Raw genomic sequence first — 17,519 nt, forward strand, 5'->3', positions numbered from 1 at the left:
AGTTCTGCACAAACACTACAAACTTTGTGAGGAGCCTGTTATTTCTTGATCTCAAAATTTTAATCTCCAGTTGTAATTCCATGTATAAAATGCATTTTCACAAATTCCGTAATGTTTTGTCTTTATTTCTTTATGACAAATTAACCTCAGGTAAAACAGAAAATATCTTGACTGTTTATATAATTTCTTGTTATCACATTCATGGATATATACAAAAAAATTTGTGTATATATATATATATAGCAGTATGTTTATCATGGTTTCTATAGTGATCTGAAGTGTCTTACCACTGACTGGGAGCTGCAAGTTTAATTTTACATAAGGAGTTTCTCTGCCATCCTGAATTCAATCTGTGTTCTAATTATACTCATACAAATCTTTTTTTTTTTTTTTTTTGAAGTATTTAGATCCCAACAGATTAGATTAATTGCGTGAAATATGAAATGATCTCTTTTATGAAATACTTTAGTTTTAACCTATGTTGTCCAAATTTATTCTGTATTTCTCACTTCATTACTGGTTCCCATTGGGATGATCAAGAATGCTCTTGCAGTTATTCTAGAAACAGCTATAACCAGTGGTTTTCAATGTTTAACGTGCAGTGAAATGTGATCCAATTTCAATGGCTCACTTATGTAAAATTGTCAAATATGATGTTTTATGAAAAATCTGTATGTGGTAGCAGAAATGGGATAATATTTTCAAAATCAGCTTGCAGGAATTCCTATGACAGCTATAAGCAAAGTTGAAGTACTGATGAAATTAGTTTTATTACAAGTAGTTTTGAATTGTGTGGAAAAAAAAGTTGTCAATTCTGAAAAAAAGGTTGAAAGTGTAGATAGTGCAGGTTGTTGAAGCTGAAGTATTTCATCAAAAAGGGTCTTTGTGGCCAGTGGACTGGCTATACCATTTAATTTGCATTTTTGCATTTGGAAATTGTCTGGATTCAATTTCTAATCCTAGCCAGTCCTCATATGTAGTACAGTTGTATTGATCATCATCCTCCCCGCACTGGGTGGAAAAAGCCAAGGTTTGAATTCCTTTAGAAATTTTTATGGGCTTTTTCACTGTGTGGCTGTATTAGTCAGTCTGAGGAGAGGATAGCAAGGTTTTTCATCCACAAAAACGAAAAACTGACCAAAGAACACACATAATTTATGGATATAATGCACATGGATGGATGAGGTTGTTCTCTAGTAATATGAAAAGTTTTTCTAATCTAGACTGGAGCAAGTTATTTACATGTGAAAATGGCCCCGAGTGCCAAGCGATATTAGTGACCACAGCGCCTTTTCATAGTGATTATCTGATACGCTTTACTGTATATACGTTTCTCCTGAGTTTCGCAAGTCCGTTAACTCTTGAGCATTATAATTGAATAGATCTCTTATATTATATAACCCAGAAAGGAAAGTACCTTTCTTTAACCCCCTTTTTTATTTTTCGTTAATACTAACCTTCACTTCGCTTGGGTCACTAGGCGGCACCGCTCTTGCCTCCACGTGGCGGGGCTGGTAACCTGGGAGAAAAAGGTAATCTCCCGGGGCCAAAAAGAGCACGTCATGAGTAAATCAAACTCTGACTTATCTGGGCTGCCAGATGCACCCCAGTCAACAAAAAAGAAAGACAGTTCTATTGCAGGAACTTCAAAACGGCAGAAAACTGACTCTGACATCTATCCTACTCCAGCTTTCCTGATCATGCACTCAACTGGTGAAAATGCAATTGGCAAAATCTCGCCATTTAGGGTACAGAAGGAATTAGAAAGCAGAGCTGGAACTCCTAAGTCTGTAAAAAGACTTAGGTCAGGAGATATTCTGATCGAGACCTCTAATAGTAAACACTCAGAGCGACTCTTGAATATTAATCTCTTTGCTGGAATACCAGTTACTGTGACACCCCACAGATCACTGAACACCTCTAAAGGAGTGATTTCTGATTGGGATTTAATAGATGTATCCGAAGAGGAGATGCTTGAAGAACTTAAAGAAGAAGGCGTTATACAGGTCAAGAGAATTTCCACCAGAAAAGAAGGAGTTCTGACTCCTACACGTAATCTCATTTTGACCTTTAATACACCACATCGCCCAGCATCCATTAAGGCTGGATATCTCGTCTGTAATGTCAGACCTTATATTCCAAATCCCCTACGGTGTTTCCGATGCCAGAAGTACGGACATTCCCAGACAGCTTGCCGGGGAACTCCTGCTTGTGCAAAGTGCGGGTCAGTTGATCACAACTGCGAAGCCTGTACTGCACCCCAACCGATATGCCCAAACTGCAAAAAAGATCATCCCGCTTACGCTAGAACATGTGAACGCTGGAAAACTGAGAAACTTATTCAGATTTATAAAACCAATCATAACGTGTCCTATCAAGAAGCTAAGCGAAATATCTCACCACCAAACCTTGCAAATAGATCTACGTATGCTCAAATCACCAAAAAATTCCAATCAACCGCATCGCAAACTGATCTAACAGTACCCCCAAAAGAGTCTTTCTCGAACTATGTAAAAACACTGTTCAATACAACTGAAACTCAGGCAGTCAATACGCCTATTTCTGTACCAATCGAAAATCACCACTCCCCGGATGAAGGGCACAAAGAAAAACAAATCGTAACTACTCACCAACAGGAAATGGATACTAAGGAAATACCCCCAGATGACCCGGTCCTACACATTTTTGTAGAAGAAGACATGGAAACAGAAAGGCCCTACTTTCGAAAGAAAGACAAAAACAAGAGTGAAAAACAGAGAACCTCAGCACCAAGAAAACGCTCGGAAAGTCTAACTAGAGATAAACAATGAACACAATAATTCAATGGAATTGTCGTGGTTTCCGTGCCAATATTAATGACCTATACGACCTTATCTCTAAATACACAACAATATGTCTCTGCCTCCAAGAGACATATTTCAAACCTCAAGACACACCAAAACTGTCTTATTACAATATCTTTAGAAAAGATAGAACTGATCAAAATACTGCACATGGTGGAGTAGCTGTTATAACAAACCCATTTGTTCCTGTCAAACAGGTCTTACTAAACTCTCCTCTCGAGGCAATAGCGGTCCGTGTAGCTGCTGACATCCATATTACAATCTGCTCCTTATATATTCCACCAAGCTATCCCATCCAACAAAATGATCTAAACAACCTCATAGCTCAACTCCCCACACCTTTCCTCATTCTGGGAGACTTAAATGGTCATCACACACTATGGGGTAACAACAATATTGACCAAAGAGGAAAACTAATTGAAAAATGTTTAGATGATAACAACCTTCTCCTTCTAAATGACGGCTCACCTACTTACGTTCACCTTCCTTCTGGAACATATACTGCAATAGACCTGTCTATCTGTTCTGCAAGTTTGTATCCTACTCTAAAGTGGACGGCAAACAATGATCCACCGCATAGTGATCACTTTCCCATTACAATTGAATTAGTAAATAAACCCTCTTATCAACTTACTAGAATTCCTCGGTGGCTAATTGATAAAGCAGACTGGGAGATGTATAAAAAATTAGCTAAAGTGGACCCTGAAATTATACAAAAATTCCCAACCAAGGAAGCGGTTGAGTATGTCACAAAAACTATACTACACGCAGCAGGACAAGCTATACCAAAATCCTCCTCAAAATTACCTGTACACCCAAAAATATGGTGGAATGACGAATGCCGTGCAGCAAAAAGAGATCAAAATAAAGCTTGGAATACTTTTAGGCGCTATCCAACCACAGCTAATCTCATTCAGTTTAAACGCGTTAGAGCAAGAGCCAGGTATGTTAGACGCAGTAATAAAAAGGCCGCTTGGATTCGCTTCACTTCAACCATCAATCAAGCAACTCCCACACACAAAATTTGGAAAACAATCAGGAAAATGAGTGGTAAATATCAAACGACACCTCAGCCTATCATGGAATGGAGAGGGCAGAACATTTCTGACCCCGCCCAAATTGCCAATATACTAGGAGAAACTTTTGCCAAAACATCAGCAACAGAAAGTTACATACCAGCCTTCAGAAGATTCAAAGCAAATTCAGAAAAACAAAAGTTAAACTTTTCTTCAAAAGCAGAAGAACAATATAACTTACCATTCACTATCCACGAACTACATAGAGCCTTGTCAACATCTAGGCGTAGCGCTGTAGGACCAGATAATATCCATTATTCAATGATACAGGAACTAAGTGCTGAATCACTGCAGTCACTTCTTGATCTGTTCAATAGGCTCTACCGGGAAGACACATTCCCTGAGCAATGGCACCACGCTACAGTCCTTGCATTCCTTAAACCTGGAAAAGACCCGACAAACCCTACTAGCTATAGACCCATTGCTTTGACCAGTTGCCTTTGCAAAATTCTGGAAAAGATGGTGAACCGTCGACTGATATGGTACCTGGAAAATTTCAATCTCTTAAATTCTGCACAATTCGGCATTCGACAGAACAGATCAACACTAGATATACTAGTAAAACTAGAGAATTCCATTCGGAATGCATTCCTTAGATCGGAACACCATGTAATGGTTTGCTTTGACATCAGCAAGGCCTATGATTCCACGTGGAAGTATGGAATACTCCGTGAGCTACATCGCCATGGACTTCGGGGCCATCTCCCGATTTTCATACGCAACTTCCTAGACAAGAGAACTTTCCAGGTTCGATTTAAAACTTCGCTGTCCAAACTATTTTTTCAGGAAGAAGGAGTTCCCCAGGGCTCTGTACTCAGCGCTACACTCTTTATAATTGTGATAAACACCATTGCTGAACAACTTCCGAACACTATTGATAAGGCACTGTTCGTAGATGACCTTAGTATTTCTTGCCATGCGAAAAACATGAATACGATCGAGAGACAATTACAAGGGGCAATAAATAAGATCAGTACATGGGCACAAACCAATGGTTTTCAGCTTTGTTCTCAAAAAACGTTGTGTATCCATTTTTGCCGACAACGTAAATTGCACCTACACCCGGAACTACAACTGAACGGAAAACCAATAGCAGTTCAACCCAGCATACGATTCTTAGGAATCACCTTAGATCATAAACTTACCTTCCTGGAACATATTAAAAGACTAAGAACATCCTGCCAACAAAAATTAAATATCATCCGGGTTCTCTCAGCAACAAAGTGGGGAGCTGATCGCCTTACCTTATTACGGCTATACAGATCTTTAATAAGATCAAAACTTGATTACGGGGCCCCAGTATATAGCTCAGCAAGGCCTAGTGTCCTTCGCTGGCTTGATCCTCTCCATCATAGTGCAATACGCATTGCTCTAGGAGCATATCGTACGTCACCAACACATAGTCTATATGCCGAAGCTCACGAACCCCCTCTCTCTATCAGAAGGCAACAACTTATATTACGCTATGCATATAAAATTAGATCTATGCCCGAACACCCAAATTGGGAATTACTTTTCACTCCCCAACACAGCAGGTTATACCATAACCGCCTTACTGCTAACAGACCGTTAGGTATAAGAATAAGACATCTTCTAGAAGAACTTAATCTGAGTTTTGATAATATCACAAGTACCCCTCCACTACTCCTTCCACCGTGGAGAATTACTCCACCTTTATGTGATAAATACCTTCATAAATGGGATAAATCTGCACTAAATAAAGAAAATTTTTTGCAATTGTACCATGCAGTGGTGGAGCAGTTTCCAAACTTCATTGTAGTTCATACAGATGGGTCAAAGAATGACACCCACGTTGGAATCGCCGCAGTTTTCCCGAACATAACATTAGCCTACAAACTGCCACATGAGTTCAGTATCTTTTCTGCTGAACTAATGGCAATTCAGGTTGCACTGAAGCATATCGAGTCCTCCAATATTGAAAGCAGCATAATATTCTCTGATTCTCTAAGTGCACTTCAAGCCCTGGAAAACACCATGAACATCACCCACCCTGTCGTTAAAGAAATAACAAACTCTTTATATACCTTATCTGAACTTGGAAAAACCATACACTTCTTTTGGGTCCCAGGACATATGGGAATTCCAGAAAATGAATTAGCGGACAGTGCCGCAAAAACGGCCGACTTACCACCTGATGTACAGTGGAGAGTTCCACATCACGATTATAGACAAATAATACAGGAAAAATGCATGTACCAGTGGCAATCAACATGGCAAAATCAACTTGAAAATAAGCTTCGAAGTATCAAGCCAAAACTTGAGCAATGGCCTTCAAGCCTCAGTGCAATTCGACAACAGGAGGTAATACTAGCTCGTCTCCGAATAGGTCACACTAATATTACTCATGGTTATCTTTTAAGAGGGGAGAATCACCCCCAGTGTGATCACTGTAAAACAGTACTTTCAGTGAAACATATCCTTGTGGAATGCGCAAAATTTGCAATAGAACGCCAGAATATCTTCACTCCAGCCACAACTGAAGACCCACTAACACTTGTTTCACTTTTGGGCAATAAAACAAATGTCTCAAAGATTTTTACTTTTCTCAAAGCGATCAATGTATACCACCTCCTTTAGCTAGTCAAAAATCAGTCTCCTGACCCTCGATCTATAACGAAATAGCAGAAATACTAACCTATGTATGGCGCACTATGGCCATAGATGCCCATGCGCCAAAAAAATCCCCAACCAAACAAACAAACAAACAAACATGTGAAAATAGGTACTCTCATTGAGCTCTTCAAATAGTTTCTGGGCTAGTTGGCATTTTATAAAAGCACAAACACAGGAGTTTTCTCCAGAAACTCCCCCCTTCCAAAAAGCAGAAATGGTTTACTGATGGTATACCAATGCCTCATAGCTTTAGATGCCTCAATACTTTTTTAAATGAACCAGTCTAACTATTAATAAAAGATTCATCACTTCCTCTCTTTCAAAGAACTAATTTCTCATCAGTGCAAGAAGTATAATCAGTGTACGTATGGAAGATTGAAGATTGTGAAACATATGGAAAGTTTTTATTTTCTGAAGAAAGAATTAAAGATTTTTTTTTTGACTGAAAGGTACATTGTACTTCATAAATTGTGAGAACTGCATGCAGTCCATATCAGTTTTGAACTTCTCCCGGAGTTGCAGTCTTAACACTGTCCCATTGAACACAGACACAGAAATTCACTTTTAAAGTATTCTGTTTCAGAAGGGATTATTACCAAAAAATAGCAAGTTTTTAATACCAAAGCCATTTTGGTCTTAACACCGATGGCATTCTATTCTATGCATGCTCTTTGATAAATTTTAAGTATTGTAAAAGCTTTGTGAAACTTTCGATAATATTAAAGTTGGTGTAATGTATAAATACATCATTGGATTCATTAGTGGTAATTGTTATTAAAGTAATTCAGTAATGGTAATAGTTTTATTAAAGTAATTTAACAATGATTTTATCTGGGTAACAGTTTATTGGATAAAACAAGGGCCAAAGCCTGTAATCATCTGGCTTTTGATAGTGCAGTCAGCTAGAAGTAATATTAGCAAGGCTAAGATTTGGGCACACACACTTCATTCACTTGTATCTCCTAATGATGAATACTAGTGCTGCTTCCCAGTCCACATCTTATGCGCAACTGACTCTTCATCATTTGGTAGTAGACTGCCCTCACTATCCAACTACCCATTTAAGTACTTTTCAGTGACAGTTGTAAATTTACAACCATCACTAATATTATCATTGCACTCTTGGAGATGGTGCTAATGTGGAAGAAATTTTACTTATCTGAATTATATTGGAATATACCAATATCATATGATCATAATTTATAAAGTTATCTTTTCTTTTTAATCATTGGATAGACACAGTTTGGCCATGGCAGCCCTTGTGTTGTTAATTCCTGTAAAAGACACTAATGATTTCATTTAAGGTTTTTCACTTGTCACTGACTTTCATTTTTTTCCCCCCTCTTCTAGGCTCTACAGTTTAACCGAATGTTAGATGACTTGGATTCTTGGATGGATGATGTTGAGAATCAGTTACAATCTGAAGATCATGGAAAAGATCTTACATCTGTGCAAAATTTGCTGAAAAAACATCAGGTATGATTGAGTGTGCAGGTGCGCACGTGCATGTGTTGAAGCACCCTCATAAAATGAATATTACTCTGGTAAACTATGTATAAATATAGTGCAAATGCATCAAGAATACATAGCTGTATCTGAATAAATCAGATTATTAATAAAACGGCATCGTTTTAAGTTATATCTCATATTGTGAATACCTTCACAACGAGTTGCCATGATATTGCACTACTTTGAATAAGTAACGCTTCACCTAAGGAGAAAACTAATGTTACTTATTCTCAGATGGATACCACCACCCAGACGGCACCGTTTCAGGGCTATTTGGCCCTTCTTCGGTGGGTGGGTAGGTACCCGAGTGATGCAATGATGGCAAAACAGTTATGAAGTATAACTCCACAATATGAGAGATGCCTGATGGTGTATCATGTATTTAGACTCAAGCGTTTAGGGCATAAGCCTCAAGCTATGAAGGAGTCTAGACTATGTATAAATATAGTGCAAATGCATCAAGAATACATAGCTGTATCTGAATAAATCAGATTATTAATAAAACGGCATCCTTTTAAGTTATATCTCATATTGTGAATACCTTCACAACGAGTTGCCATGATATTGCACTACTTCGAATAAGTAACGCTTCACCTAAGGAGAAAACTAATGTTACTTATTCTCAGATGGATACCACCACCCAGACGGCACCGTTTCAGGGCTATTTGGCCCTTCTTCGGTGGGTGGGTAGGTACCCGAGTGATGCAATGATGGCAAAACAGTTATGAAGTATAACTCCACAATATGAGAGATGCCTGATGGTGTATCATGTATTTAGACTCAAGCGTTTAGGGCATAAGCCTCAAGCTATGAAGGAGTCTAGACTATGTATAAATATAGTGCAAATGCATCCAGAATACATAGCTGTATCTGAATAAATCAGATTATTAATAAAACGGCATCGTTTTAAGTTATATCTCATATTGTGAATACCTTCACAACGAGTTGCCATGATATTGCACTACTTCGAATAAGTAACGCTTCACCTAAGGAGAAAACTAATGTTACTTATTCTCAGATGGATACCACCACCCAGACGGCACCGTTTGGTGCCGTCTGGGTGGTGGTATCCATCTGAGAATAGTAACTAGACTCCTTCATAGCTTGAGGTGTCATGAGATGCATTGATTCTGAAATGTCAAAACTAATTTCTTCCAAGCAGTACCAAATTCATAAAAAACAATTAAAGATAATCAATATATTCTAAGACCAGCACAATTTACAATCTTTCTTCTTTCTGTGCTAATTAAGAGAACCATTACATCACATAATGTCCATTATTAGAAATTCTGGCCATTGTTAGCAGACAAGAGTAACACTAACATATTATCAAAATCTGACAAAAATAATCATACGCAAATATAATCAACTTCCATGTTAATCAACATGGAAGTTGACCAAATATGAACTAGTAAAGGTAAGAATAGTGTTCACCTATTTTCAAAATGTCCATAGAATAAAAAACACAAAATTCACAACCCAGTCCATTCTTGTTGACAGATTTTGTCTCATCATTTCTCTTTTGTTGATGATCTATAACTCTTAACTGGACATCTACGGTCTAGCTTTCTTGGAACCAATTTCAATCTGCTGATGAGACTTGTGAACACTCCAAGCCATGCTGCAACTTGATGTTATGATCATCCCATCTCTATTCTCCCTCCTTGACAGCTCCAGGTGCCAAGTGATTTGTGACAGATCAATTTCTTAGTGCTTCAGGTGAGATTTTTCTAGAGTGATTATTAGTTCTTTTACTTTTCTGCTTTTGGTAAAATTCCTTATTTAATACCAACCTTTTTTTTCAAAATATTTGAAGACTGTAAGGAAGCAAAGTTATCTTTCTTTATATTTTTCACATTCTAACAGATAATCCTTATTAATCATTACAGTCACACCAGGTACAGATTATGCCTACCCCTAAATGCTTCACTGTGATAATTCACAAGTCTTTTGCAGCTCATGGATGAGATGCATCAGCAATATGGTTGAGTATTCAATGAAACAATTACTGCATGAATTTGCATGATCTTGGCCTGTATTTAGCATTAGCATTAGCAAAGGCACATGATGCAAGAAAGCAAGGTTATGTAGCATCAGCCAAAAAAAAAAAAAAAAAAACCCTTATTTCACCCATCCACCCGCTCCAAATGTTTGTCAAGTTCTGCCTTGAATCTATTTAAGTGATCAGCTTCTACAATGACGGATGGAAGTTTGTTCCACCAATCAACCACCAGCTGGCTAAAGGCAAACTTCTGGCACACGTCTTTTCTCAATTTGAATTTATGCCCTCTCAGGCGATTATTCAAAGCAAGAGGAAGAATCCTATCCGTATTGAGCATGCTCAAACCATTCAAGACTTTATACACCTCAATCAGATCACCTCACGGGTGCCTAGTCTCCAGACACTGTAATTTGCAAAACTTAAGCCTTTCTTCATAAGAGCAACCCTTTGTTCCATTCACTAATCTTGTTGCCCTTCTCTGTACTCGTTCCAACAGCTCTACATCCTTCTTAAAACGAGACCTCTAGACCTGTATACAGTACTTAAGGTACTGTATACAGGTCTAGTACCTGACCATTGCCTTATACAAGGGGATAATCACCTCCTTATTCCTGCTAGAAAAATTCCTGTATATCATTGACAAGACACCATGAGCAACTCTTGCAGACTGTCTGCACTGCTCAGAAAACTTCATATCTGCCTGCACAATTACCCCCCAGGTTCTTTTAATTCTCTACCACTGTCAGTGTGGTACCACAGAGTTGATACATTACTCTGGGATTACTGCTTTCCGTATGTAGTACTTTACATTTGTCAATGTTAAACTTCATTTGCCAGCTCTCAGCCCATCTACTCAACTTTTCTAGATCCTGTTGCAGCAGTGTACTGCCATTAGTGTCATTAACAACCGTGCCAACCTTCATATCGTCTGCAAACTTGGACATTAGCCTGATATACCATCATCAATATCATTTATGAATACAGAAAACAACAATGGACCCAACACTGAACCCTGAGGGACTCCTCTAATAACATTAGTCCATGATGAGCAGTGTCCATTGATTACCACTCTGTCTTCTCCCACTCAACCTTCCCTTTATCCATAGCAGCAATTTGCCTCCAATGCCACACTGCTCCAATTTGTTCAGCAGTCTTCCACGTGCAACAGTATCAAAGGCTTTTCTAAGATCCAAATATATGATATCAAAGTTATTCTTTGCATCCAGTTCCTTTGTGACTACATCATAGTGTCCAATCAAATTAGTCAGACAAGACATCCCCTTAACAAACCCATGCTGTGTCCGAGCTATAACTGAAGTCTTGTCTAGATGATCCTGCAATGCTTCTGGAACAGAAGCATTGCAGGATCCATCTTCCCTGAAAATTTCCCTGGAACAGAAGTTCCAGGGAAATTTGTTAGTGAACTTATTAATTTATATATGCAAGTCACTCTGTGAATGTATGTTATCATTGCAGCCATATGGTGAATATCCACATGGTAGAATGTTGCAGTAGATATCCATATGGTAGATTGTATAGTGATTCCCTAATTATTTTAACCATTGTGTTTTATGTGAATTAAGTATTTATTGAATAAATTCAGATATTAACTAGCATTGTGTAATTTGGTGGTCTGCTCTTTTTTGGTTAAAATTTCTGCATCTGCCTAAAGGTTAAGAGCCACTGCTATATGGTGTTCTTACAATGTTTACAACTGTATATAGTTTGTATGTATATATATATAAAAAAAATAAATATAGTTTTGCTGTAGTACATTCATAGTACTTGTATCCATATTTTATTGGTGAAATAGGAAATAAAAGTTTACAGCTAAGAAAAGAATTTTTTGTACTTCTAAATTTAAAAAAAAAAGAAAAGAATTTTTTGTACTTGGATTGATACTCTTTGCTCATATTGTAGTGTTATCACTGTGATTTGCCCTAGTATTACATCATAATAAACAGCATTTCTCATAAGAGAAGAATGATGCCATTTATTTTAATACAAATCTACTCCTCAGACTATCATTTCAGTGCTTACTGGAACCTTATCATTGGGAAGCCATGCATCCTATTAGTGTAGCACTTGATAACACAACCTAGTGGTAATTTAACTTACAAGGTGAAAGATGCTAAACATCACACAAATTACAATAATGGCATTTTACAGTACTTCTGTTGCGAGAAGTGCTATGACATTGGGGAAATTTGTAATGGTAGTTTCAGAACATGAGAGAACAATGGCACTCATGAATCTTTTGTTAGGCAAATTTTTATTTTGCTACTTTGTCAATAAAATATGGACTTACACAAGTTGTATGAATTTACTACTGTATTTACTGCAGGTGAAAAAAAGAGCTTTCCCTTTACCTACTATACCAAAATAATTTTGCAGAAAATTGTGATAATTATATGTGCATTTCTTCCTTGCAGCTTTTGGAAACTGATATTAATAATCATGCCGAAAATATAGAACAGGTAAAAGACCTAACTAGTAGTTTTCAGAACAGTAACCACTTCATGAAAGAGGAAATTGATGAAAGGGCCAAAGGAGTGGTGAGTAGGTGAGTTACACAACTAAATGTTATTCAGGTAGTGTGAATCCTATAGGTGTATATAAATAAAAAAAAACAAAAAAAACAATAAACTTCCATTCTCTAATGGTTTGATCTTTAACAATGACCCACTTTCCCACACACAACAGTTTATTTTATGGCCACATCATGCAGTTTCATAGAAGTTCTTATTTTATAGCTGCTTATGTATTTTAGGCCAGTATACCACATTGTTAATAAGTTAGCTAAACTTTTTATATGGTATGCAGGATGAGATGGCTGCATTTTTGGGAAATTTTATTTTATTTATTTATTATTTAATCAGAAAATGCTGTATAGATTTACATGCTCTTCTGGATTTGGATATAGAAGTAGATTATTTCAAAGAAGTTACTTTGATTATTTTGTCTATTGACTTCATGATTTAAGACTATCTTAAATTTTATATTTTAAGTTGCTATGGGATACAAGATCATATGAGAAATTAACTTTATTAGCTAATCATATTTCAGATATTTCAGAAATTTTTTATCAATGAAAAATATATTTTTTAATCCATTGGTAATTTAGAAACATAATCAACTAAAATGTTGTACAGATTTGGCAGCTTGATGACTTGCATGTAGAATGAGAAGAATGAAAAATATAGGCCGCAGTATGCATTTCAAGTAGGCAATATCAAGATATCAAGATAGTCTCTGACATTGCCTATTTGAAGTCAGAAAGAGAAAAGAACTGAAAATGTAGAAAGTAATATGAAAGAGTAGTGTTGTGTGTTTTTTTTTTTTTTTTTTTTAAGGAGCATTAGCAACTAAGGCCATATTGCTCCGAGAATATACGGTGGTCATTCCCTGACCTTTCCGCATCCTCCGTATTTGGTGGTCACGGGCTCGAACCCCGGTTTAATCAAGAAGCGTGTGCTATGCACTGCTGCTCCTGCCCACCTGGCTATGAAGGTGCCTAAAATGAACTGTACTCTAACTCAAACTGTAATAATTTCAGTATTCCAAGAGAAGGATACAGTGTACTTGTTCATAATGAACTAATTAAATGTGAATAACACTAGTTAAACCATGTGAATTAGTGGTTTTATTATCAAGTTATTCAAGTGAATTTTAAATGCTAAAAAGTATTACATTAAGTTAAACTCCCACACAGTAAAAGTACTTAATAACTGGTAATGTTTCTTGATTGTATACTGAATCCTCTCATAAGGTCTAAAAGGAAAGATTTAGTGCCTGTTTCTAATTTTACAGGGTGGAGTCTTAGGCTTTCCTGATTATGCCTGATGACGTAGTCTGATGGCATAAAATGTGTATTACATTACATAAAACTCCTACACAATACAACTACTGTTTATGGATTCCATATTGAATCCAGAAATAGTAGTTGTATTGTGTAGGAGTTTTATATAATGTAATACACTTTTACACAATTAATTTTGCTTTATAACAACACTTGGTTTAATTAGCATTCTTTACATTGTAATAATTTTATTTTAGAACCCCCACATTGGCATACGGTGTCTACAAAGTATTGCAATCTGTTTAATAGGTTTCTGAATCCCTTTAGATTTGAAAAAGACCTGCTTTTGGTTTGTGCCTTTTTCTGGCATACTAACATATAAGATTTTTGTAAGCTTGTCATCTATATCCCCTTCCCTTGGTATGGATAGCCTAGGCTATCCATACCAGGGCTAGATTTATATATAACTAGCAGGTTGGTTGGGGTCACTACAAACCTGATGCTCCCAAGTAGTACCAAAATTAATTATAAAAAAATAATAATATATAAATACTTAATATATATAAGTATATATTTACTTAATATTAATACAAAAGAAATAAAATCTCTAATATCTAAATGATATAAATGACTGAAAAGTAAAATTGCCAGGACGAATTAATGCCATCAGAATTTGATTAAACATTACATACGCCTGCGAAAATACAAGAATTATGTTTTTTATTTTTAACAATATAGCCTAAAATACGCGTATAACCATAACCTACAAGGCGCCTAATAGTTACTATAAAATAGCGAAACCATACTAAATCAAATATTAACAAAATAACAAATCTAAAGTATCATAATGTCATTACTGCTTATGCCTTACATTGAAAGGCACATCAACTGGGGCTAGAATCTCTCAATATATGCCATCAGTAACAACATGAGCCATCTGTTTCTGCGAGTTATATGCCAGTCTCACCTTATTTATATATACTAAATATAGTATACATAATAGCTTTAAGATTAAATTTAAGTTAAGTTAAGAATAGCATAATATGCTAAACATGCAAAATATAACGCTTGTAATAAAAATACGAACGGCTGACTAGCAAAATATAACTGTTAGCCCTACAGATAGCTTTACTCTTACATTATTAGAATATTTACACGAGCGTTTCTGTTTCTGTAGCTTAATGGGCAGGAAAAAGCAAGGCAAGGGCATAAGCCCAAGAAATAGGCGAAAGGAAAAGGCAACAAGAATAGTAGTAGCAATTTCCCTCGAATTACTGTAATAGATTTTGAGGCATAAGATAGAAGAGTTAGACAGCAAATAGATAAAAGTAGAGGCAAAGATAGCAAACTACTCTGGAAAATTACCAGGGGTGTAAATCCCTGACCCTAGTAGGGTTCCTGGTAATTCGTTGTGTAAAGAAACATGTATCATTACAACTAAGATTAAATGACTTAAATGCATAAATGAATGTTATAGTAATAGCTAGAGTCAAGCACCGGAAGACAATCTTTAGAAAAATGCAAAAATAGCTAGTATCAAGCTTTAGGAAAATGCAAAAATTTTACCGATACATCAGAGCTACCAAAATGTGGACTGATCCAAGCTACAGCATGAAACAAAAGAAAGTTCAAGGGCTCCCTCTACTGACATATGCGATTACAGAAATAGCATCCACCAATTAGAAGTGATATGAACAAAGGTGACCTCTGGATAAGATCAAATGTGTGGAAAGAAAAAAAATAAATAAAAAATTTATTCCTTCCTATAGAACAACTATGGGTATAACTTTTTTAGAGTGTAAGACACAGATCAATAGTTCTGTGAGAAGTACCTAATATTTACTTATATACATAAGCTCAACATAAGACATCTCTTTGGCAAAACCCCCAATTCCTAACTATATCTTGTGGGCAAATATTGACATGCCATAATTTTATAGCAATAAAAATAGCTCTGCTTAGATACTTAAATATAAATTTAAGGGGGAAGCCATTTTTGCATAGCTTGTTGATAAAATCGGTCAGAGATACTAAAATATTAACACGACTATTACATATTTTTATTATTCTTAATCCTTGCAATATAATTATATTGCTATGAATTCTATGTGAGATGTTCGAATGCCAGTGCTTTAGATTTATAGTCTCAAAATTAAAATCGTTACGTTTGTCGTAAATGTTAGTATCAACCTTCCCAGCCTTTATTTTAATATCATATCTAAAAATGTGGCAGCAATAAAACTATCATTATTGGTACATTCAAGCTCCAGATCCGAAGGATAAAAAATAGCCATTTCTTGCAGAAAATTTGACTCATTAATTGCAATAAGGTTATCAGTATATCTATAAAGTTTGGCACTGTTATTAAACTTACTTTCAAAATGGTGCAAATATAGATTGGCCACAATACATGAACTACATGCACCCATAGCTATACCCTTATGTTGCCTATAAACCACACTTCCATTGACGATGAAACAATTAAATAAACATAAGTCTATTAAATTATCCCAGTAATACTTATCACAAGGGATAACCCTATAATATGCACTATAATATTCATTTAAAACTTTTCTTAAATTTTCATGCAATATACTAGTAAACAGATTTTTGAAGTCATAAGTACCGATATGTCTAATGTTTGTGGTATTGGTATTAAGATAATCCAAAACTTTTCGATTATTTAATATAATCGAAGTGGCTCCTACCTCACCCAATACAATTTTTAGCAACGATTCTAACTTTTTATGTGGTACTTCTACGTAACTATTTCTACAAGAAGTTATAAACCTAAATGCAACGGGGACTTATGACATTTAGGGATCCAATGCACGTTTGGAAACTTAATGTTATAGCAGCTAAGTTTTAACCTTTTTCTCATAGCAATCAGTCTTTTGCTGGTAATACTACTGTTAGTATCCACTGTCTTGTACGTGGTACTGTTGTTAAGCTCATTAGTCAAAGAGGGAATATAAAACTTTTTACAAATAATCTCATAGTTGTTGGCTGCTTTGTCAACCGTGTTTATAATAAATCTTGATCGCAAATCTAACAACTGCTGCTTAATTAACTTTAAATCAAATATCTTGTCCCTATAATACCATTTGAACTTACTATGAACTTGTTTAACCAAAGCCTCGTGTACAAGGCAAGTCCACATGTGGAAAGCCTCCACTGGTATGCCATACTTATATGCCAATTTTAGGCCAAATTGTACTAGATCCATGTGTATTTGCTTATAAATTTGCTTAACACTAACCCTAAAACAGGGCCTAAATTTAAAACCATAGGCTAACAACCTCCTAAGTTCTACCTGCTTAACAATACTCAGGTCTCCTGTTATTATATGTTTATGATGTTTATTGGCATACGAATGATATTCTGGCAAATGGCCTAAGCAAACTGCATAATTCTCTGTAATATTCAGCTTTTTAGCCTCTAGCTTATAATTATGGCACCTCCGTAGCCAGGTAGGCAGGAGCAGCAGTGCGCAGAACACGCTTCTTGATTAGACCGGGGTTTGAGCCCATGACCGCCAAATACGGAGGATGCGGAAAAGTCAAGGAATGACCACCGCATATCCCCGGAGCAATATGACCTTAGTTGAAATGCTCCTAAAAACCAAATAACAAACAAACAAATAACAAGCTTATAAT

General features: G+C 36.2%; 1 protein-coding gene across 3 annotated transcripts in view; it reads left to right on the plus strand.

The window, feature by feature from the left end:
• Positions 1–17,519, plus strand: part of kst (spectrin beta chain, non-erythrocytic 5 kst) — a 593,342-nt gene that overhangs the window by 485,370 nt on the left and 90,453 nt on the right. For all 3 annotated transcript variants that reach the window (XM_090376665.1, XM_090376667.1, XM_090376666.1), the window contains exons 63-64: positions 7,904–8,029; positions 12,497–12,627. In XM_090376665.1, the coding sequence (XP_090232791.1) occupies positions 7,904–8,029; positions 12,497–12,627 (257 nt within the window). The remainder of the gene's footprint in view (positions 1–7,903; positions 8,030–12,496; positions 12,628–17,519) is intronic.

The sequence above is a fragment of the Mastigoproctus giganteus genome, chromosome 6 (assembly GCF_048544385.1).
Source record: "Mastigoproctus giganteus isolate SK-2022 chromosome 6, ASM4854438v1, whole genome shotgun sequence".
In the NCBI taxonomy this organism is placed as follows: domain Eukaryota; kingdom Metazoa; phylum Arthropoda; class Arachnida; order Uropygi; family Thelyphonidae; genus Mastigoproctus; species Mastigoproctus giganteus.